General features: G+C 43.4%; 1 protein-coding gene across 2 annotated transcripts in view; it reads left to right on the top strand.

Annotated features, from left to right (window-relative positions):
• LOC139555242 (CUB and sushi domain-containing protein 3-like) overlaps window positions 1-24,926 on the top strand; it is a 773,621-nt gene that overhangs the window by 377,585 nt on the left and 371,110 nt on the right. For both annotated transcript variants that reach the window (XM_071368883.1, XM_071368882.1), the window contains exons 8-9: window positions 10,609-10,696; window positions 13,445-13,569. In XM_071368883.1, the coding sequence (XP_071224984.1) occupies window positions 10,609-10,696; window positions 13,445-13,569 (213 nt within the window). The remainder of the gene's footprint in view (window positions 1-10,608; window positions 10,697-13,444; window positions 13,570-24,926) is intronic.

The following is a 24,926-nucleotide window of genomic DNA, read 5'->3' as shown; positions in this document are numbered from 1 at the left end:
CCTCACTGTTCTCTTCGGGCATGTTTGTAGTCCTCACTGTTCTCTTCGGGCATGTTTGTAGTCCTCACTGTTCTCTTCGGGCATGTTTGTAGTCCTCGCTGTTCTCTTCGGGCATGTTTGTAGTCCTCACTGTTCTCTTCGGGCATGTTTGTAGTCCTCACTGTTCTCTTCGGGCATGTGTGCATGTCAGCGCTGCATGTTAGTTTGTATGTTTGTGTGCGTTTTGTGAGCTGTGCCATATTGCATGTTATTAAATCCGCATTAGTGTCCCAGAACGTCAAGAGAGCATGTACAACCATTTAAATGTATTCACAGAGACTGCTGTATTTATACATTTATACAAATATGACGAAACTGAGAAAGCCCCAAAGAATTAAACACAGTTCTCCGATGCTACTTATCTTTCATTTACATCAATATTATCCACAGAGTAAGTATACAGGCAAAATAAAGACTGTGGTGTATTAACATACTGTACCAACCTATGGACTGAATAAGTGTTCTTACATGTATACCCAGTTAGCATCATCACAATGGCCCATCTGTGGCACGCCACCAAGTTGCAGGACTTCCTGTAAATACTGCAGTATACAGGGCTTCCTGTAAATACTGCAGTATACAGGGCTTCCTGTAAATACTGCAGTATACAGGGCTTCCTGTAAATACTGCAGTATACAGGGCTTCCTGTAAATACTGCAGTATACAGGGCTTCCTGTAAATACTGCAGTATACAGGGCTTCCTGTAAATACTGCAGTATACAGGGCTTCCTAGAAGTACTCTGGAATAACTAGAACATGGAGTGAATTGCAGAAGGACTCACTCCAAATCAAGTCATCAACAAACCAGGCAGTGTGATCAGAACTGGAACCGTAGGGAGCCTTCCTGCACGGTTTGTTCATGTTTTACACAGTTTCTGAAGTCTGTCTGATAATTATAAAATGATTGCACAGTGAAACGTGTGACAGGACAGAGACTGGATGGGAATGTGGAACAGGTGAGGTGGCTGCGTGTGTGTGTGTGTGTGTGTGTGTGTGTGTGTGTGTGTGTGTGTGTGTGTGTGTGTGTGTGTGTGTGTGTGTGTGTGTGTGTGTGTGTGTGTGTGTGTGTGTGTGTGTGTGTGTGTGTGTGTGTGTGTGTGTGTGTGTGTGTGTGTGTGTGTGTGTGTGTGTGTGTGCTCATTGGCAGCCTGACTAAGTGTGGTGCTAAGGCTCAAACCCCCTTGGGTTTCACACTTCACTGGACTCTGTCGAAATAAGAGGCAACGTCTCTAAACATAGCAGACAAACTGCTCCGGTGGTGAAGGACTCGATGGAGTTCGCCGAAATGACCTCAAATTTCATGTGGTGACGCCTGTCGTTTTCTAACCACTTTCCAGTGTGATGGATGGTGGAAGCAGGAAGCTGGCATCCAAACATTGAAGCTTATACAGAGAAGGGTTGCGCCCCAAATGGTACATTATGTCCTATATAGTGCACTACTTTTGACCTGGGACCGTAAGTAGTGCGCTACATAGGGAATAGGGTGCCATTTGGGATGCAGAACAGGGTAGAACAGTCCTGAATGGCCCTCTGTATCCACTGAAGCCAACATGTTTAGGCTGTGATGGAACCGTAATGACAGTTGGTTGACCCATCAAGGAGAAAATCTGTCTCTCCCTCTGTTTATCTTGTGCCATATGCCTCATCCATCATAGGAGAGACCCAGGAACTATTTTCCTGCCATTTCTTAATTATCACTGTTTTCTTTTGACCCTGTTGTGATGAAATCGTAGGAGAAAAAATAGCATTGATAGACATTAAAAGATAACATTGATAGACATTGATAGATAACATTGATAGACATTGAAAGATAATATTGATAGACATTGAAATATAATATTGATAGACATTGATAGATAACATTGATAGACATTGAAAGATAATATTGATAGACATTGAAAGATAATATTGATAGACATTGAAAGATAATATTGATAGACATTGATAGATAACATTGATAGACATTGAAAGATAATATTGATAGACATTGAAAGATAATATTGATAGACATTGAAAGATAATATTGATAGACATTGATAGATAACATTGATAGACATAATGTTAAGACATTAGCCATAGATAGATGATCCTGCTCTTGTGTGCTCTACAATTATTCAATTTTTAAAGGGGCAATCTGGGCTCCTTACATATCATTTTTCTTCTTTTACATTACTGATTTTGCAAGGTAAGTGGCAGGGTGAATGCTTTGTTGTTTTAGAATCCCAGATTCAGCCTTTAAGGCATTGTAATCCCCATCTATTTGTATTATGTTTAGATTTGACCTTTATTTAACCAGGCAAGTCAGTTAAGAACAAATTCTTATTTACAATGATGGCCTAGGAACAGTGGGTTAACTGCCTTGTTCAGGGGCAGAACGACAGATTTTTACCTTGTCAGCTCTGGGATTCAAACTAGCAACCTTTCGGGTTACTAGCCCAACGCGCTAACCACTAGGCTACCTGCCTCCTCTAACCACTAGGCTACCTGCCTCCGCTAACCACGAGGCTACCTGCCTCTAACCACTAGGCTACCTGCCTCTAACCACTAGGCTACCTGCCGCCCCCAAAGGGGAACTGTTTCTCACCGTTGTTATTTTTTACATACAGATGTTTTTTAGATTTGGGGGGAAAAAAGACAGATGTGTTGTCTGTTGTTGTTTTGGTATTTTTTCCCTTGGCTGACACTGACTACTACTTTCAGGAAGTATTATGATCTTCGCTCCAGCATTTTACTGAGCTAGAGGGAGGCAGCAGTGTCAGCATATCCTCCTCTCACAAACTGTGTTTGTGTCTGTAGTTCCTAAAATGTTCTCCAATCATCATGAATCTATTTGTTTTGATTGGTTTACACATCAGCAGGTTTGCTTCATTCTGATTTGTTTTTATGGTCGCCACCAATTTAGATACGGGACATTTACTCAGAAGTCTGACCATAGTAAATATCTGAACTAGGCACTGGGTGCTCTCTTAAAGCACTGTCAAAGTGAGAAACAGTGAAAGACCCAGTTATGTCTGGTCTATCCTACTCCGTAAAGGATTACATAGTGTACATGAGGCACTTTTTGGTGTGATTGACTGAGTTTTTTTGCACCAGTGCAAAGTTTGCAGCTGTCATCTTTAAGAGGATGCATACTCTTAAAAGGTAGAACAGTAGTCACAGTAATAATTAAGATGTAACTTCTAAACATTTATAGTGGAAATGCATATAAATTACATCCTTTTTTAGTGTCATGCCCTGGTTAATAAACACATACATCATCAACCATTCACAAAGTTGTTATTTGGTCAATTAGTCATTTACACCCTTGTCCACGCTTTGAGCATCACACTTCATAGCCTATACCAGGCCAGATGGCACCTGACAGATATATCTAATGTTCAAAGGAATCAACTATGTATAGACCCACGGTATACACATGTAATTACCTACATTAGGAACACCTTCCTAATATTGAGTTGCACCTCCCCCTCTTGCCCTCAGAACAACCTCAATTCGTTGTGGCATGGAATCTTCAATGTTTCGAAAGCAGTCCACAGGGTTACTGGCCATGTTGTGTCAAGTTGGCTGAACGTCCTTTAGGGGTGGTGGACCATTCTTGATATACACAGGAAACTGTTGAGTGTGAAAAACCCAGCAACGTTACACAAACCGGTGTGCCTGGCACCTACTATTGTCAAAAGGTAGGTGTAGCTGGTGCATGAAGTCAGGCGCAGGAGAACAGAATGAGTGAGCAACGTACTTTACTCAAAATGAAGGCACAAGGTAAACATACACTTGACCAACAGTAAACGGTAATCAATTACGCACAGGTGAAAACAGCACCCGTCGAAAACCATCCATAACGTACCGAATGAACATAGAAACAATCACACACAAAAACATGGGGGAAACAGAGGGTTAAATACATGAACATGTAATTGGGGAATGAAACCAGGTGTGTAGAAAAACAAGACAAAACAAATGGAAAATGAAAGGTGGATCGGCGATGGCTAGAAGACCGGTGACGTCGACCGCCGAACGCCGCCCGAACAAGGAGAGGGACCGACTTCGGTGGAAGTCGTGACAACTATCATACCCCATTCAAAGGCACTTAAATATTTTGGCTTGCCCATTCACCCTCTGAATGGCACACATACACAATCCATGTCTCAATTGTCTCAAGGCTTAAAAATCCATCTTTAACCTGTCTCCTCCCCTTCATCTACACTGATTTGAAGTGGATTTAACAAGGGATAATAGCTTTCACCTGGATTCAGTCTGTCATGGAAAGAGCAGTGTACTGTATATGTATCCAATACGCCTACACACCAATGTAAAAAGAACACATGCTGTCGCCCTTTATGACAAGTCTTCTGTAATCATGTGAAGAAGAATTCAATGTAAAATAACATAAATAACATGACATTGGATCTCTAAGAGAGGAGTATAGTGCTGCTTTTCGCTACACATGCAATATCATCTGCTAAATATTTATATATACACTACCGTTCAAAAGTTTGGGGTCACATAGAAATGTCCTTGTTTTTTAAAGAAAAGCAAATTTTTTGTTGATTAAAATAACATCAAATTGATCAGAAATACAGTGCAGACATTGTTAATGTTGTAAATGACTATTGTAGCTGGAATAGGCAGATTTATTCTGGAATATCTACATAGGCGTACAGAGGCCCATTACCAGCAACCATCACTCCTGTGTTCCAATGGCACGTTGTGTTAGCTAATCCAAGTTTATCATTTTAAAAGGCTAATTGATCATTAGAAAACCCTTTTGCAATTATGTTAGCACAGCTGAAAACGGTTGTTCTGATTAAAGAAGCAATAAAACTGGCCTTCTTTAGACTAGTTGAGTATCTGGAGCATCAGCATTTGTGGGTTCGATTACAAGCTTAAAATGGCCTGAAACAAATAACTTTCTTCTGAAACTCATCAATCTATTCTTGTTCTGAGAAATGAAGGCTATTCCATGTGAGAAATTGCCAAGAAACTGAAGATCTCGTACAACTCTGTGTACTACTCCCTTCACAGAACAGCGCAAACTGGCTCTAACCAGAATAGAAAGAGGAGTGGGAGGCCCTGGTGCACAACTGAGCAAGAGGACAAGTACATTCGAGTATCAAGACCTCAACTGGCAGCTTCATTAAATAGTACCTGCAAAACACCAGTCTCAACATCAACAGTGAAGAGGCGACAGAGTTGCAAAGAAAAGCCATATCTCAGACTGGCCAATAAAAAGACAAGATTAAGATGGGGAAAAGAACACAGACACTGGACAGAGGAACTCTGCAACTCTAGAAGGCCAGCATCCCGGAGTCGCCTCTTCACTGTTGACGTTGAGACTAGTGTTTTGCGAGTGCTATTTAATGAAGTTGCCAGTTGAACTCACTGATAATGGGCCTCTATACGGCTATGTAGATATTCCATAAACAATCTCCCGTTTCCAGCTACAATAGTCATTTACAACATTAACAATGTCTACTACACTGTATTTCTGATCAATTTGATGTTATTTTAATGGACAAAATTGTGCTTTTCTTTGAAAAACAAGGACATTTCAAAGTGGCCACAAACTTTTGAACGGTAGTGTATGTGCAACCAATAAAATTGGATTTGATTTGATTCTTAGCATATTCTATTTGAGATTGCCTGTAGAACCACATTCCCTCATTGAATAAGGAGAAACATTGTTTTCCAGTGATGCACATTCTATCAAGTACTTGTTTTTTTCATTCTTGTTCTGTGCGACTCATTGCATTTTACCATCATTCTTTCCCCCCATTTTTGTTTTTGTTTTGTATATGTCAAGGGGATATACTGTTTCAAAAATAACCATATCGTGTTGCCTGGCTGGTCTATTGGCCGCACATCACATTAGGTTTGAATCTGGTTTACCGCCCTGATACAATCTCTCTCTATTTTACCCCACTATCAACCCAGTTTACTGCCCTCTGATACAATCTCTCTCTATTTTACCCCACTATCAACACAGTTTACTGCCCTCTGACACAATCTCTCTCTATTTTACCCTACTATCAATCTAGTTTACTGCCCTCTTACACAATCGCTCTCTATTTTACCCCACTATCAATCTAGTTTACTGCCCTCTGATACAATCTCTCTCTATTTTACCCCAGTATCAATCTAGTTTACTGCCCTCTGACACAATCTCTCTCTATTTTACCCCAGTATCAATCTAGTTTACTGCCCTCTGACACAATCTCTCTCTATTTTACCCCAGTATCAATCTAGTTTACTGCCCTCTGACACAATCTCTCTCTATTTTACCCCAGTATCAATCTAGTTTACTGCCCTCTGACACAATCTCTCTCTATTTTACCCCACTATCAACACAGTTTACTGCCCTCTGACACAATCTCTCTCTATTTTACCCCACTATCAATCCAGTTTACTGCCCTCTGACACAATCTCTCTCTATTTTACCCCACTATCATCCAGTCTGTTGCCATTTGATGTAATCTGTCTCTTTTTTTCTCCACTGCCATCCTACCTCACTATTTGTTTAAAAAAAAATCGGAAAAATCTCTTCCAATATTTATTAAAACAACATGGGTCGTATTAGACCCTTTTCACTATTTTTCAAGATAAGCCCTACTGCATTTCTGAAGACACATTTTCGAACTGCTCCCCAGCTGACGTTTTGAGGCTGTTTTATGGTCTTGGGGTCCATTTCATTACAGTCCCTGAACATTAAAGTGCCATGGATCTCTCTTCTATTAAATGCTTGTTTGCTCCCTCCGTTCCTCCCGCTGTCCTATTGGTTCCTGTCTTCATCGCAACATGGCGTGCTCCTCGTACTAAACCCAACAGAAATGATATAGGAATCAGGAATCAGGAATCAGGATATTGTGTATGTTCCAAATGTCACCCTATTTCCTATGTGGTGCACTACTATTGACCAGGGTGCATAGGACTCAGTGCCCAGAGGGCTCTAGTTAAAAGTAGTGCACTATATAGGGCAGGTGTCTCCAACAGGTCGATCGTGAGCTACCAGTAGCTCGCAGCCCACATATGAGTAGTTCGCCAAACAATTCTGAAAGTAAATGCAATTTTTTATGTTTTCCACCGTATAATGTCATAAACAAATCTCACAAGTATCAGACACCTTAAGTTCCCAGCTACTATCTAATCAATACAACATTGATATCATCCCACCCCTGGTTAGCCACTATTGGCTTAAAAAAGCCAAACCTATCTGCCAATTAATTTCCAGCAATATTGTCCCTGTCTGTCTGTGTGGTGGGCGTGTTTGTCTGTTACTCCATGTGTAGCCAGTTGATGTGATAACCATCATGTAGGTTGACAGAAATAATTTCCCCAAAACCTTCTCAATTAAATAATAACTGCAAAGTAGGCTTACCTGGCAGAAGTATATAATGAGTAAGTAAATCATTTGTGTCTATTATTTGTTATTTGCAAACTTTCCCATAAAATGAGCAGCACCAGTACAGAACCTTCACTAGACTGGCACATTCCTCACTGGTAGATGTGCAATTAAAGGGCCAGAAGTGTTTAAAGGGCCAGATGCACAATTAAAGGGCCAGAGGTGTTTAAAGAGCCAGATGCGCAATTAAAGGGCTAGATGTGCAATTAAAGGGGAATTACACTCAAAAATCTAAATGTGTTCGTTTTCTTCCAGACCAAAAAGTAGGTGATTTAAGCATTGACATGGACTCAGAACATCATATTTCGTATTTTAACTGTGAACAATTGTAATTTTGAGAGTTAAAAACAAAACAAAAAATCTAAATCCAGGAAAAATAAAACAGAGAAAACAGTTATAGGGCCCCCTTTAGAGTTGTCTAGACTCGTTTATTAACCATTATTTTACCAGGTACACTATATATTGTACACTAAGGACCTGGGGAAGAGAAGAATGTGCCTATTTGAAAGCTTGAAAAAAAATGAGTAGCTCGTTGTTTACATTTTGAAAAGTAGCTTTCATGCTAGAAAAGGTTGGACACCCCTGATATAGGGAGTGGAATGCCACCTGGAACACATACCATTGTGTCGTAGACCCAGCCACTGATCACCCATCTAATTCACCATCATTATGAATTATGCAAGCTAGCTATCTGCTTTCTGACCCTGTGTACTGGCATCCCCCATTAGGCAGCAGATAAACAAGACCCAGAGATGGAGCTAGGACTGGCGGATCGGAGGATCAGCACTCAGCGGAGTGTTCATGTCATGCCACATAGACACATCAATAGTAATGGACACCATCTGTGCAGATAGAGATAGAGAGGACAGCACAGCTGGAAGAACATCCTAGAAGACCTGTTAGGAAAACTAAGTGTGGCAAGACTTGAGTGTGCTTGTCATTACGCCATAGAGCTATTTTGGGAAGGAGACGTGAATGGACATGGTTTTCTATTGACAGAGATGTCACTGTGTTGGTAGTATACATGTCTCTTACAAAGAGGTTGCTTAGTGAGCAACACAAAATGGTAATTCAGTTTGACTACGGTTTTAATATTAACCTGAACTTCAAAAAGAATACAAAATACTTCTAACCCCTCAGGACCAAAGTCTTTATCACAGCGATGCTAATTTAATTAAAATGCACAATCTATCTGAAAGTCATAAACAACTGTAAAACATTGAGATGTATGGTCGGATAGCTTGGTGTAGACACTAGCCCTGCTTCTTCCTCTCCCTCTTCCCTCTTCTCTCTTCTCTCCTCTTCCCTCTTCTCTCATCTCTCCTCTCCTCTTCTCTCCCTCTCTTCCCTCTTCCCTCTTCTCTCTTCTTTCCTCTTCCCTCTTCTCTCTTCTCTCCCTCTTCTCTCCTCTCCTCTCATCTCTCCTCTCCTCCCCTCTTCTCTCCTCCCCTTTTCCTCCCTCTTCTCTCCGTCTCTTCCCTCATCTCTCCTCTCTTCTCTCCTCTCCTCTACCCTCATCTCTCCTCTCCTCCCCTCTTCTCTCCCTCTTCTCTCTCCTCTCCTCTCCTCTCCCCTCTTCTCTCATCTCTCCTCCTTTCCCCTCTTCTCTCCTCCCCTTTTCCTCTCCCTCTTCTCTCTGTCTCTTCCCTCTTCTCTCTTCTCCTTCCTTCTCCTCCCTTTTTCCTACCCCTTCTCTCCTCTCCCTGTCCCACTCCTCTCCCTCTCTCATCACATTCCTCTCCTCTCTCTGTCCCACTCCTCTCCCTCTCTTACTCCTCTCCCTCTCTCCTATCCCACTCCTCTCTCTCCCCTCCCACTCCTCTCCCTCTCCAACTCCTCTCCCTCTCTCCTCCCCCTCTCCCACTCCTCTGCTCTCCCTCACCCACTCCTCTCCCTCTCCCACTCCTCTCCCTCTCTCCTCCCACTCCTCTCCCTCTCCCACTCCTCTCCCACTCCCCTTCCTCTCTCCTCCCTCTCCTCCCACTCCCCTCCCTCTCCTCTCCCACTCCTCTCCCACTCCTCTCCCTCTCCCACTCCTCTCCTCTCCCAAACCTCTCCCTCTCCAACTCCTCTCCTCTCTCCTTCCACTCCTCTCCCTCTCCTCTCCCACTCCCCTCCCTCTCTCCTCGAACTCCTCTCCCACTCATCTCCCACTCCTCTCCTGCTCTCCTCCCACTCTTCTTCCTCTCTCCTCCTCTCCTCTTTTAATATTCTGTATTATGTCATGTTTCATGTTTTGTGTGGACCCCAGGAAGAGTAGCTGCTGCTTTCACAACAGCTAATGGGGATCCTAATAAAATACCAAAATACCTCTCCTCTCCCTCCGCTCCCTCTCCCCTCCTTTCCTCTCCTTCTAGTCAGACCAGGGTGAGTGGAGAACGTTAATGGCCCATGGTGTGAGAGGGGTTCAGTCACAGGGAAAATGAAAACTGACACTCCACTCTCAGCCTCAGATGGAAAGTGATCCAAATGAATCATCCTCGTGTCACCCACAAGGCCCGTGACCACCACCACCACAACAGTCGTAAAGCTCAAAAATGAAAGTACATTAATAAAACATGACACTCCATGGATGCTAAGGTCAATGCTGCTCTTACCTCATTTCCTACAAGCACGTCCAGCTCCAATGTACTCGGCACATAGCGAGAGTAGCATAGAGTCACTGGTCAGTCAAGAGGACAGGGTTCACCTTATTCATCCATGCAGAGCAACAGTATCTAAACGTCTAACCTTTCAAACAGCCCTACATTCATATGAATTACCATGCCCTTTCATTCTTATTGGAATATCGAAATGTAGTATCCCACTAGGCACAGATGTCCATTCAATGTCTATTCCACATTGGTTCAACCAGTGTGTGTCCAGTGGGATGTGACGAACGCAGGGCATGAATATTTAGCTATAATTAACATGATATCTCAGAGAAACCAGTGCCATATTCTAGAATCTAGATGGTCCATGTAAGTCTACTGTCCTCTCAGCGTCGCTTCTCCTCCACCATCTTGCTGTTCACCTAAGACCATGTACTTGTGTGTTGGTGTAGTGACTATTGTTTAAGAACAAGGCACAGGGCCAGCATGAGATAGAGCCCCTTGTCCTCTTTCTATGGCCCTCTCTGACTGCTCTCCTGTATATATCATAATGCTCTGCTCTTATCTCCACCTGTCCAGTGAATGAGGGGGGCATCAAGCAGGCGTCCAACTCTTGTCCCGACCCGGGGGAGCCAGAGAACGGCAAGAGGATGGGCTCCGACTTTAGGTAGGTCATATTGGGGTGAAGAATGGACCCTTACTAACATAGCACCACCCACTGGGCCCGGAGAGGCAGGACACTGGTTTTGTACAGGCTGTGTAAGGTCACTGGTTTTGTACAGGCTGTGTCAGGACACTGGTTTTGTACAGGCTGTGTCAGGGCACTGGTTTTGTACAGGCCGTGTCAGGACACTGGTTTTGTACAGGCTGTGTCAGGACACTGGTTTTGTACAGGCTGTGTCAGGACACTGGTTTTGTACAGGCTGTGTCAGGACACTGGTTTTGTACAGGCTGTGTCAGGGCACTGGTTTTGTACAGGCTGTGTCAGGACACTGGTTTTGTACAGGCTGTGTCAGGACACTGGTTTTGTACAGGCTGTGTCAGGACACTGGTTTTGTACAGGCTGTGTCAGGACACTGGTTTTGTACAGGCTGTGTCAGGCACACCTGGTTTTGTACAGGCTGTGTCAGGACACTGGTTTTGTACAGGCTGTGTCAGGGCACTGGTTTTGTACAGGCTGTGTCAGGACACTGGTTTTGTACAGGCTGTGTCAGGACACTGGTTTTGTACAGGCTGTGTCAGGACACTGGTTTTGTACAGGCTGTGTCAGGACACTGGTTTTGTACAGGCTGTGTCAGGGCACCTCTATGGTTGCAAAATTCCTGTAACTTTCCCAAATTCCCAGGTGTCCCAGAAATCCCATTTGGAAGATTCCAGGAATCAGAAGGGAATTAGCAGGACATCTTCACCAACCAGGTTTTCTGCAAATCCTGGGAATTTTGGGAACCTTACGCACCTCTCAGGTGGCTTATACAGGTATCTGCCAAAAGGAAACACCAACATAAAGTGTCTTGATAGGGTGTTGGGCCACCACGAGTCGCCAATACAGCTTCAATGCAACTTGGCATAGATTCCACAAGTGTCTGGACCTCTATCAGAGGGATGCAACACCATTCTTCCACAAGAAATTCAAATCATTTAATGTTTTTTTTATGGTGTTGGAAAACGCCGTCTCAGACGCCACTCCAGAATCTCCCATAAGTGTTCAATTGGGTTGAGATCTGGTGACTGAGACGGACGTGGCATATGGTTTACATCGTGTTCATGCTCATCAAACCATTCAGTGACCACCCGTACCCTGTGGATGGGGGCATTGCCATTGCAGATAAAATAATGGCCTGCCCAACATTTTTATACATGACCCTAAGCATGATGGGATGTTAATTGCTTAATTAACTCAGGAACCCCACCTGTGTAGAAGCACCTGCTTTTAATATAGTTTGTATCCCTCATTAACTCAAGTCTTTTCATTACTTTGGCAGTTACCTGTACATACATGGTGCAGTTGTGTCGGAGAACATATTGCTCACCACAACTACAAAGAACAACAAAAAAGAAAACAAATGTGATGTTATTTCTGAGTTATTTATATTCCTAGACAAGACAGATAAGTAAAGCAAAGATGATTGGTCCTTCACAACAAAAGATAAAAGCTGCATCCTATATTCTCCGAGAGCCGCATCGCCTGTTATTGACAGTTGAAGGTCACTGGACATGGGTGGTAGACGGAAAGTACTCAGGTATCAGTATGAAGGCAGTGCCATGAGCGTAACACAGCCCAGTAATACGGTTCAACCTGATTACAACACTATCCTCTAATATGGCTCCAACTGAATGTGAATCACTTCTCTCCCTCGCCTCTCATCTTCAAGTGTTCGTTCAATGTCACACACACCACTTCACTGTGGATTATTGACAGCAGCATCTCAATGGGTGAAAAACGTATAAGGCCAGTATTGAGCTCAGGGCCCGTAGTCATAAAGCATCTCCCAGTAGGAGTGCTGATCTAATCTAGGATCAGTGTAGCCTTATAGATTCTAATGAATGGACCTGAGGAACCTGATCCTAGATCAGCACTCCTACTCTGAAACTCTTGATGAAAACAGACCCTGATGAGTCTAGCTGTAATGATGACATTGGAGATTGTATTCTATTTGAATAGAGCTAAGAGATGCCAATAATACAACTATACATAAAAAAAAAAAAGTAACCTTTATTTAACTAGGCAAGTCAGTTAAAGAACAAATTCTTATTTACAATGACGGCCTGCCCCGGATGACAATTGTGCGCCGCCCTATGGCCGGTTGTGATACAGCCTGGAATCAAACCAGGGTCTGTAGTGACGCCTCTTGCACTGTGATGCAGTGCCTTAGACCGCTGCGCTACGCTTACTTTTTACCCTTTCAATTATGGCTTATTTCTCTATAACATCACACAATCTCTTTCAGTGTGAGTCGCAATTTTATTTTTTGAATCATGTTTGAGTTAATCTGAACAGTTTCTGAAAGCATTTCATCTGAAGGATTTTGAATTATCTTACCCGAGCCATGAGTTTGAGCTTCAAACAAATCGAAGGTCTCTCAAAACAGGCATTTTTTTTAAGTGTAGGAAAATAAAAGATTAGATTGTTTGCAGATGTATTGAGGTATGAGGTTTTTCTCGTTCAATAACACACGTTGTTGTGTTATTACAGAAATATAGTACTTAGGCTTTGTGTGTGTGTGTGTGTGTGTGTGTGTGTGTGTGTGTGTGTGTGTGTGTGTGTGTGTGTGTGTGTGTGTGTGTGTGTGTGTGTGTGTGTGTGTGTGTGTGTGTGTGTGTGTGTGTGTGTGTGTGTGTGTGTGTGTGTGTGTGTGTGTGTGTGTGTGTGTGTGTGTGTGTGTGTGTGTGTGTGTGTCCTCTCTCTCAACAACAGCATCGGGGCCACCGTCCAGTTCCTCTGTGATGAGGACCATGTGCTGCAGGGCTCCAAGACCATCACCTGTCAGAGGGTGGCCGAGGTGTTCGCTGCCTGGAGTGACCACCGCCCCGTCTGCAAAGGTCAGTCAGCGTCCCTGACAACTGCCTACCAAATGGCACCCTATTCCTTATTTAGTACACTACTTTTGACTAGAGCTCATAGGGCCCTGGTCAAAAGGGGTACACTGTGTAGGGAATATGGTGCCATTTTGGGGAAGCAACCCTTGGCTCCTGGGTCCCAAAATGAATGGAGAATGTAGATATGGAGCACTCATGGAAATGAAATGTCAGGGTACTTTGTCATTTTCAACTGACAGACATTTTGGGGGCTTGGTTTGGTTGTGAGATTGATTTGAAAGAGAATTCTGTATTTAGTCTAATGTTCATGATGTAGCAATGTATCAGAGATACGCTGAGGTTTGATCAGTCAGTGTTACCACAGGGGAGGGTCGGTGTGACAGGCAGACAGGTTATTTGGGGTACCTGTGCCACCTGTGTGCCTGGTCATTTTTTTGTGACACACACACATTGATCAACCAATCCCAGACTACCACCGTGAGGTCTCTGGACTGGTTAGCGACGACCCACATTTGTGGATCCGTAAACTTCCAGCATCTTCCATACCCTTCCTTCTGCCTTCCAATTGCCCCATGCTCAGGTTGTGTGCTATCCAACAGGTCTTTATTGTCTTTTCTGGATCATACTGGGAGACCAGACAGTCTTTAGCCTCTCTCTCTCTCTCTCTCTCTCTCTCTCTCTCTCTCTCTCTCTCTCTCTCTCTCTCTCTCTTTTCTCTCTCCCTTCCCTCCTCCCCCCATCATTAATTAAGCATTGACCTCTTGATTGTTTTTTGTGTAACTTGTCTGGCTGTGATGCAAACCTGTACACTGACTGGCCTGATCAATGCCCATAGGATACCCATGTCTCTGGTGTGTGTCTAATAAGACCCATGTCTCTGGTGTGTGTCTAATAAGACCCATGTCTCTGGACTGTCTAATAAGACCCATGTCTCTGGTGTGTGTCTAATAAGACCCATGTCTCTGGACTGTCTAATAAGACCCATGTCGCTGGACTGTCTAATAAGACCCATGTCTCTGGTGTGTGTCTAATAAGACCCATGTCTCTGGACTGTCTAATAAGACCCATGTCGCTGGACTGTCTAATAAGACCCATGTCGCTGGACTGTCTAATAAGACCCATGTCTCTGGTGTGTGTCTAATAAGACCCATGTCGCTGGACTGTCTAATAAGACCCATGTCTCTGGAGTCTGTCTAATAAGACACATGTCTCTGGTGTGTGTCTAATAAGACCCATGTCTCTGGTTTCTGTCTAATAAGACCCATGTCTCTGGACTGTCTAATAAGACCCATGTCGCTGGACTGTCTAATAAGACCCATGTCTCTGGTGTGTGTCTAATAAGACCCATGTCGCTGGACTGTCTAATAAGACCCATGTCTCTGGAGTCTGTCTAATAAGACACATGTCTCTGGTGTGTGTCTAATAAGACACATGTCTCTGGTTTCTGTCTAATAAGACCCATGTCTCTGGAGTGTGTCTAATGAGACCCATGTCTCTGGTGTGTGTCTAATAAGACCCATGTCTCTGGACTGTCTAATGAGACCCATGTCTCTGGAGTCTGTCTAATAAGACACATGTCTCTGGTGTGTGTCTAATAAGACACATGTCTCTGGTTTCTGTCTAATAAGACCCATGTCTCTGGACTGTCTAATGAGACCCATGTCTCTGGTGTCTGTCTAATAAGACCCATGTCTCTGGACTGTCTAATGAGACCCATTTCTCTGGAGGCTGTTTAATAAGACCCCTGTTTCTGCTTTTCTCTTAGTAACCCCATTAAGTCTTGCTCATGCAGCAGTGACTCGTCCTGGGGTCCACACAAAACATCAAATACAGTACAGAACAGTTGTAGACAACGCAAAACAAATGCAATATTACATTAAATAAAAAATAAGAAATACATTTACTGTTAAGATACCAAGAGACAAAAAAATACTTCTTATACACTATTCACATAGATACATTTGATATTTAGGAAAGGTGCTATATCCTGTTGTAATCTTTTTTTTAAATCATTAAAGCTAAGCTTGCTGTTTGCCTAAGTAATACCTGGTGGCAGATCAGATTGTTCTGTCATGGAAACAGTTGAAGTTGGAAGTTTACATACACCTTAGCCAAAAGGAAGTATGCTTGGGGTCATTGTCCATTTGGAAGACTCACTTGGCGACCAAGCTTTAACTTCCTGACTGATGTCTTGAGATGTTGCTTCAATATATCCACATAATTTTCCTTTCTTCATGAAGCCATCTATTTTGTGAAGTGCACCAGTCCCTCCTGCAGCAAAGCACCCCCACAACATGAGGCTGCCACCCCCGTTCTTCACGGTTGGGATGGTGTTCTTCGACATGCAAGCCTCCCCCTTTTTCCTCCAAACATAAAAATGGTTATTATGGCCAAACAGTTCTATTTTTGTTCCATCAGAACAGAGGACATTTCTCCAAAAAGTACGATCTTTGTCCCCATGTGCAGTTGCAAACCGTAGTCTGGCTTTTTATGGCGGTTTTGAAGCAGTGGCTTCTTCCTTGCTGAGCGGACTTTCAGGTTATGTTGATATAGGAATCGTTTCACTGTGGATATAGATACTTTTGTACCTGTTTCCTCCAGCATCTTCACAAGGTCCTTTGCTGTTCTTCTGGGATTGATTTGCACTTTTCGCACCAAAGTATGTTCATCTCTAGGAGACAGAACACGTCTCCTTCCTGAGCGGTATGACGGCTGCGTGGTCCCATGGTGTTTATACTTGTGTTTGTACAGATGAACGTGGTACCTTCAGGCATTTAGAAATTGCTCCCAAGGATGAACCAGACTTGTGGAGGTCTACAATTTTTATCTGAGGTCTTTTGATTTCTTTTGATTTTCCCATGATGTCAAGCAAAGAGGCACTGAGTTTGAAGGTAGGCCTTGAAATGCATCCACAGGTAAACCTCCAATTGACTCAAATGATGTCAATTAGCCTATCAGAAGTTTCTAAAGCCATGACATAATTTTTGGAGTGGTTGAAAAACTAGTTTTAATGACTCCAACCTAAGTGTATGTAAACTTCCGACTTCAACTGTGTATATATATAAGGCTTATTTGCTGGGCATAGAGCATATCAAAAATACCTACACGTTTCACTTTAAAACCCACCTGATTGCCTGGACCTTTCACTTTAAAACCCACCTGATTGCCTGGACCTTTCACTTTAAAACCCACCTGAGTGACTGGTCCTTTCACTTTAAAACCCACCTGAGTGACTGGACGTTTCACTTTAAAACCCACCTGATTGCCTGGTCCTTTCACTTTAAAACCCACCTGATTGCCTGGTCCTTTCACTTTAAAACCCACCTGAGTGACTGGACCTTTCACTTTAAAACCCACCTGAGTGACTGGACCTTTCACTTTAAAACCCACCTGAGTGACTGGACTTTTCACTCTAAAACCCACCTGAGTGACTGGACCTTTCACTTTAAAACCCACCTGAGTGACTGGACCTTTCACTCTAAAACCCACCTGAGTGACTGGACTTTTCACTCTAAAACCCACCTGAGTGACTGGACTTTTCACTCTAAAACCCACCTGAGTGACTGGACCTTTCACTCTAAAACCCACCTGAGTACCTGGACTTTTCACTCTAAAACCCACCTGAGTGCCTGGACTTTTCACTCTAAAACCCACCTGAGTGACTGGACCTTTCACTCTAAAACCCACCTGAGTACCTGGACTTTTCACTCTAAAACCCACCTGAGTGCCTGGACTTTTCACTCTAAAACCCACCTGAGTGACTGGACCTTTCACTTTAAAACCCACCTGAGTGACTGGACCTTTCACTTTAAAACCCACCTGAGTGACTGGACTTTTCACTTTAAAACCCACCTGAGTGACTGGACCTGTCACTTTAAAACCCACCTGAGTGACTGGACCTTTCACTTTAAAACCCACCTGAGTGACTGGACCTTTCACTTTAAAACCCACCTGAGTGACTGGACCTTTCACTTTAAAACCCACCTGAGTGACTGGACTTTTCACTTTAAAACCCACCTGAGTGCCTGGACTTTTCACTCTAAAACCCACCTGAGTGCCTGGACCTTTCACTTTAAAACCCACCTGATTGCCTGGACTTTTCACTCTAAAACCCACCTGAGTGACTGGACCTTTCACTTTAAAACCCACCTGAGTGACTGGACCTTTCACTTTAAAACCCACCTGAGTGACTGGACTTTTCACTTTAAAACCCACCTGAGTGACTGGACCTGTCACTTTAAAACCCACCTGAGTGACTGGACCTTTCACTTTAAAACCCACCTGAGTGACTGGACCTTTCACTTTAAAACCCACCTGAGTGACTGGACCTTTCACTTTAAAACCCACCTGAGTGACTGGACTTTTCACTCTAAAACCCACCTGAGTGCCTGGACTTTTCACTCTAAAACCCACCTGAGTGCCTGGACCTTTCACTTTAAAACCCACCTGAATTCCTGGACTTTTCACTCTAAAACCCACCTGAGTGACTGGACTTTTCACTTTAAAACCCACCTGAGTGACTGGACTTTTCACTTTAAAACCCACCAGGATTCCTCAAACCATTTCACACTCTTTCGTTGGATTTGATGAATCTGTTTTTTCTAATATAGCAGTCTAAAATGTTTCATACTTAGCTCTGCTGTTGTGTTCCCTCAGAGGGGGAGGCAATTAGAGCTTTGTACAGCTTCGTACAGTAGGTCAAGGGTCAAGATGTATGGAAATGAATTATCCTGAACTCTGAAAGTATTCTCTTGATGCAGCTACAGTATGATGATACTTTGTGGAGTAATCCTGTTCTCTGACTTTTACAGTGTTCTACCTTGATTCAATTTGAGCTGATGATTAATCAGTGACAGAATGGCGTTCGATGGAGAGGTTATGCTAAAACGTTGCAGTCAGTTTGAACATTCGATTTGACAGCCTCTCTGTTGGCCAATGAAGCGTGGCCAATTTGGCAAGAGTAAACTTTGATCAACATCCCGTCCAACCAAAGCGTAACAGCTCACTACTGTATACCAAAACAAGTGAATCACAGGCGCTCTTGGTCAATCTTGTTTCTTGTCTCTGCAACGTCCTTGTGTTCCACAAATGACTTACCTGCCACCATGTCTCAGTACATTTACATTACGCAAGTGAAACACTAGAGCCATATGGCCACATGACAAAAAAACAGACAGATGGTTAGGCCCATATGCTGACGCATTCTTCAGACTTTTTTCACTACTTTACTCTGATTAGCAGTGTCTTTGAAGAATGGAAGAGGTGGGGACGAGTGTTGATGTGACTAAATATACACAGGCAGTTTATGATATCACAACGTATAACACTGCTGTAACCACAGCTAGTTGGACTTAATTAGAAGGATAATATATTCCCTATTTAGTGCACTACTTTTGACCAGGGCCCTTAGTGGTCGAATCAAAAGTAATGCACTATATATACAAGTGTATCTGGACACCCCTTGAAATTAGTGGATACGGCTATTTCAGCAACACCTGTTGCTGACAGATGTAAAAAATGTAGCACACAGCCATGCACACAGCCATGCACACAGCCATAGACAAAAATTGGCAGTTGAATGGCATTACTGTAGAGCTCAGTGACTTTCAACATAGCACCGCCGAGTGCTGAAGTGCATAGCGAGTACAAATCGTCTGTCCTCAGTTCCAACACTCATTACCGAGTTCCAAACTGCCTCTGGAAGCAACGTCAGCATAAGAACTGTTATTCGGGAGCTTCATGAAATCGGTTTTCATGGCCGAGCAGCAGCACACAAGCCTAAGATCAAAATGTGCAATGCCAAGTGTCGGCTGGAGTGGTGTAAATCTCACCGCCATTGGACTCTGGAGCAGTGGAAACAAGTTCTCTGGAATGTTGAATCACGCTTCACCATCTGACAGTCCGACAGATGAATCTGGGTTTGGCCCGATGCCAGGAGAACGCTACCTGCCCCAAAGCATACTGTAGTTCCAACTGTAAATTTGGTGGAGGAGAAATAATGGTCTGGGGCTGTTTTTCATGGTTCGGGCTAGGCCCCTTAGTACCAGTGAAGGGAAATCTTAACATGACATTCTAGACGATTCTGTGCTTCCAACTTTGTGGCAACAGTTTGGGGAAGCCCTTTCCTGTTTCAGCATGACAATGCCCCCATGCACAAAGCGAGGTCCATACAGAAATGTCTTGTCGAGATCGGTGTGGAAGAACTTGACTGGCCTGTACATAGCCCCGACCTCAACCCCATTGAAAATCTTCGCCATGAATTGCCTACTGCGAGCCAGGCCTAATCGCCCCAAAATCAGTGCACGACCTCACGAATGCTCTTGTGGCTGAATGGAAGCAAATCCCTGCAGCAATGTTCCAACATCTAGTGGAAAGCCTTCCCAGAAGAGTGGAGGCTGTTATAGCAGCAAAGGGGGGATCAACTCTGTATTAATACCCATGATTTTGGAATGACACGAGCAGGTGTCCACATACTGTTGGTCACGTAGTGTATATAGTAAATAGGATACCATTTGGGACGCATCCAAAGACAGACTGTCGATTAGAGAGACTTCAAATTCAACAATACAGTACATAATATACTTTTAATGTAGTGTAATACTTCAAATGATTGTAAAGTTAAAGTATAAGTTAGAAAGTGTCAGGACATCCAGCTTTTATTTCTTTAAAACTAAAAAATATATATTGAATAATAATATCATATTATAATCCTGAGCTACTAAAACATCTGTACACGGTGGATCATTGATGTGATTCATGTATAAATATATGTCAATAAAACGGGGCTTCCTAACTGGGGCTCCCGAGTGTTGCAGTGGTATAAAGCACTGCATCTCAGTGCTAGAGGCATCACTACAGACCCTGGTTTGATGCCAGGCTGCATCACAACCGGCCGTGATTGGGAGTCCCGTAAGGCGGCACATAATTGGCCCAGTGTCGTCCGGGGTAGACCGTCATTTGTAAATATGAATTTGTTCTTAACTGACTTGCCTAGTTAAATAAAAAAATAAAACTATCCTGTGTAGAGCACTGCTTCTGGCTGTAAATGATGTATTACGAGTTTTACTGTGGACAGAATTGCAAATTACACCTTGAAATAGGCAGGCAATATTGTGCAGCCACTTTCCCTGTGTGTGTGTGTGTGTATGAGTGTCTCTCTCTCTCTCTCTCTTTTTCTCTCTGTCCGTGTGTGTAGGTGTGTGAGATGAGATTACTCCTGTTTGTGTGTGCGGAAACATTAGGGGCTGAAACAGGAAGGGAAAAAGGCAAAGTACCTTGGCTCAGGGTTAATGATGTCATTGATCATTCTCAGTGGCGATAGTTTTGTAGGTTTGTTCCTCCCGTTCCTCCAAGTCGCCAGTCAGACCAGCTAATCTGTATTCCTCCTGCTGAATTGGCTCCTTTTCCCCCAGGAGAAGGTCAGCCTGAATGTCGGTGTACATAAAACACCAAAAATAGGAGAGAAAACAAGTGAAATGAGTGAAACGTTCAGGGTGTTTTATCAACAGTGAAATGTTCAGGGTGTTTTATCAACAGTGAAATGTTCAGGGTGTTTTATCAACAGTGAAACGTTCAGGGTGTTTTATCAACAGTGAAATGTTCAGGGTGTTTTATCAACAGTGAAATGTGCAGGGAGTTTTTATCAACAGTGAAATGTGCAGGGTGTTTTATCAACAGTGAAATGTTCAGGGTGTTTTATCAACAGTGAAACGTGCAGGGAGTTTTTATCAACAGTGAAATGTGCAGGGTGTTTTATCAACAGTGAAAGTACAGGGTGTTTTATCAACCGTGAAAGTACAGGGTGTTTTATCAACAATGAAAGTACAGGGTGTTTTATCAACAGTGAAAGTACAGGGTGTTTTATCAACAGTGAAAGTACAGGGTGTTTTATCAACAGTGAAAGTACAGGGTGTTTTATCAACAGTGAAAGTACAGGGTGTTTTATCAACAGTGAAAGTACAGGGTGTTTTATCAACAGTGAAAGTACAGGGTGTTTTATCAACAGTGAAAGTACAGGGTGTTTTATCAACAGTGAAAGTACAGGGTGTTTTATCAACAGTGAAAGTACAGGGTGTTTTATCAACAGTGAAAGTACAGGGTGTTTTATCAACAGTGAAAGTACAGGGTGTTTTATCAACAGTGAAAGTACAGGGTGTTTTATCAACAGTGAAACGTGCAGGGAGTTTTATCAACAGTGAAAGTACAGGGAGTTTTATCAACAACAAACAGCTAAATATCTTGATGTCTTGAAGTGGCGGCTTATCTCCCTGGCTTGGCTGCCATCCCTCTCTGGGAGAGCTGAATTTGTGAAAAGTTCACGATTAAAGGAGATGATAATACAAAGAGGAGGATTTCTGAACTATTCATTAGCTTGGCAAAACAAAAAATTGGAAAAACCCAGCAACTTAAAGACATCCAAAGTCTGATTTTAGAGGCTTTATTTTGCCTCTCCCGACACATAGCATGCCAATATCCCTCAGTGAGACCAGACAATGTAGCCCTACCCTGTCCCCTTCTGTTATTTGTAAAGGTAGTGGATAGAAAGTGACAGAATGTCATTGGCCGAGTAATGAATTGTTTGCTCACCGTTGTGTCCCTTAATCCATTAATTGTATAGATCATTTCTATTTGGCTGCTCAGCATGCTTGCTATAGGGTACGCTGTGCACTCAGCAGAGCCGGCAAAGCCAAGGCCCTTCATTTAGTAAGCAGTAATTGAGCTGTCAGAACGCGGAACACAGGCATGCCTAGATATACGTCACCTAGATAGAATACAGATTCTGTTTCTCTGAGCCCATGATGACACTGGCCGCCCCAAAACTCAACAGTCACAAATCCCATTTCAAATCAAATCAGATTGGTCACATACACATAATTAGCAAATGCTATTGCGGGTGTAGCGAAATGCTTGTGTTCCTAGCTCCAACAGTGCAGTAGTATCTAACAATTGACAACAATACACACAAATCTAAAGTAAAAGAATTGAGTTAAGAAATATATAAATATTAGGACGAGCACTCCGAGTCGGAGTGGCATTGACTAAATACAGTAGAATGGAATACAGTATATACATATGAGATGAGTAAAGCAGTATGTAAACATTATTAAAGCGAATAGTGTTTAATTATTAAAGTGACCAGTGATTCCATGTCCATGTATACAGGGCACCAGCCTCTAAGGTGCAGGGTTGAGTAACTGGGTGGTAGCTGGCTAGTGATGGCTATTTAACAGTCCGATGACCTTGAGATAGAAGCTGTTTTTCAGTCTCTTGGTCCCAGCTTTGATGCACCTGTACTGGCCTCACCTTCTGGATGGTAGCAGGGTGAACAGGCCTTGGCTGGGATGGTTGATGTCCTTAATTATCTTTTTGGCCTTCCAGTGACATCAGGTGCTGTATGTGTCCTGGAGGGCAGGTAGTTTGCTCCCGGTGATGCGTTGTGCAGACCACACCACCCTCTGGAGAGCCCTGCGGTTGCAGGCGGTGCAGTTGCCGTACCAGGCGGTGATACAGCCCGACAGGATGCTCTCAATTGTGCATCTGTAAAAGTTTGTGAGGGTCTTAGGGGCCAAGCCAAATTTCATCAGCCTCCTCAGGTTGAAGAGGCGCTGTTTGTGTGGGTGGACCATTTCAGATCATCGGTGATGTGTATGCCGAGGAATTTGAAGCTTTTCACCTTCTCCACTGCGGTCCCGTCGATGTGGATAGGGGGGTGCTCCATCTGCTGTTTCCTGAAGTCCACAATCATCTACTTTGTTTTGTTTTGTTGACGTTGAGTGAGAGGTTGTTTTCCTGTCACCACTTCACCGGGGCCCTCACATAATCTCCATGTAGGCTTTCTTGTTGGTAATCAGGCCTACAACTGTTGTGTCGTCTGCAAACTTGATGACTGAGTTGGAGGTTTGCATGACCACGCAGTCATGGGTGAAAAGGGGGTACAGGAGGGAGCTGAACACACACCCTTGTGATGCCCCTGTGTTGAGGATCAGCGAAATGGAGGCATTGTTTCATACATTCACCACCTGGGGCGGCCCGTCAGGAAGTCCAGGACCCAGTTGTACAGAGCAGGGTTCAGACCCAGGGCCCCAAGCTTAATGAGCTTGGAGAGTACTATGGTGTTGAAGGTATAGCTATAGTCAATGAACAGCATTCTTGTTCAGATGGGATAGGGCAGTGTGCGGTGCTATGGCGATTGCATCGTCTGTGGATCTATTGGGGCAGTAAGCAAATTGGAGTGGGTCTAGGGTGTCAGGTAAGGTAGAGGTAATATGATTCTTAAATGGAAGAGGGGCAGGCAATGAAACAGGGATAAAAAAAAAAAATAATGCACTTCCAGGTTGGATTTCCTCAGGTTTTCGCCTGCAAAATCAGTTTTGTTATACTCACAGACAATATTTTGACAGTTTTGGAAACTTTGGAGTGTTTTCTATCCTAATCTGTAAATGATATGCATATTCTACGATCTGGGCCTGAGAAATAGTCCGTTTACCTTGGGAACGTTATTAAAAAAATATATATAAATCTGTCGTCTAGCGTCAAGAAGTTAACTAGCCTCTCAAAGCACTTCATGATGATAGAAGGGAGAGTTACGGGGCGATAGTAATTTAGTTCAGTGGCCTTTGCCTTATTGGGTACAGGAACAATGGTGGACATCTTGAAGCAAGTGGGAAAAACAGACTGGAATAAGGAGAGAATGAATATGTCCGTAAACACTCCAGCCAGCTGGTCTGCGCATGCTCTGAGGATGTGGCTAGGGATGCCGTCTGGGCCGGCAACCTTGCTAGGGTTAACACGATTAAATGTCTTACTCACGTCTGCTACGGAGAACGAAAACCCACAGTCCTTGGGAGCTGGCCATGTTAGTGACACTGTGTTATCCTCAAAGCTGTCAAAGAAGGTGTTTGGAGCAAGACCTGTATACCCTGCCACATACGTCTCGTGTCTGAGCCATTGAATTGCGACTCCACTTTGTCTCTGTACTGACGTTTTGCCTGTTTGATTGCCTTAAGGAGGGAATAACTGAACTGTTTGTCCTGGAGCATATTCCCAGTCACCTTGCTGTGGTTTAATTGTGGTGTTTCGCGATTTCAGTTTTGCGCGAATGCTGCCATCTATCCACGGTTTCTGGTTTGGGTAGGTTTTAATAGTCACAGTGGGAACAACATCCGCTATACACATCCTGATGAACTCAATCCCTGTGTCAGTGTATATGTCAATGTCATTCTCAGATGCTACCCGGAACATATCCCAGTCCGCGTGATCAAAACAATCTTGAACCATGTATTCCAATTCGTCAGACCAGCGTTGAATAGACTTTAGCACGGGTACTTCCTGTTTGAGTTTCTGCCTATAGGAAGGGACGA

Source organism: Salvelinus alpinus, chromosome 26, assembly GCF_045679555.1.
Source record: "Salvelinus alpinus chromosome 26, SLU_Salpinus.1, whole genome shotgun sequence".
In the NCBI taxonomy this organism is placed as follows: Eukaryota; Metazoa; Chordata; class Actinopteri; order Salmoniformes; family Salmonidae; genus Salvelinus; species Salvelinus alpinus.
The sequence above is the reverse complement of the archived record's forward strand: the minus strand, read 5'-3'. Positions and strand labels throughout refer to the sequence as shown.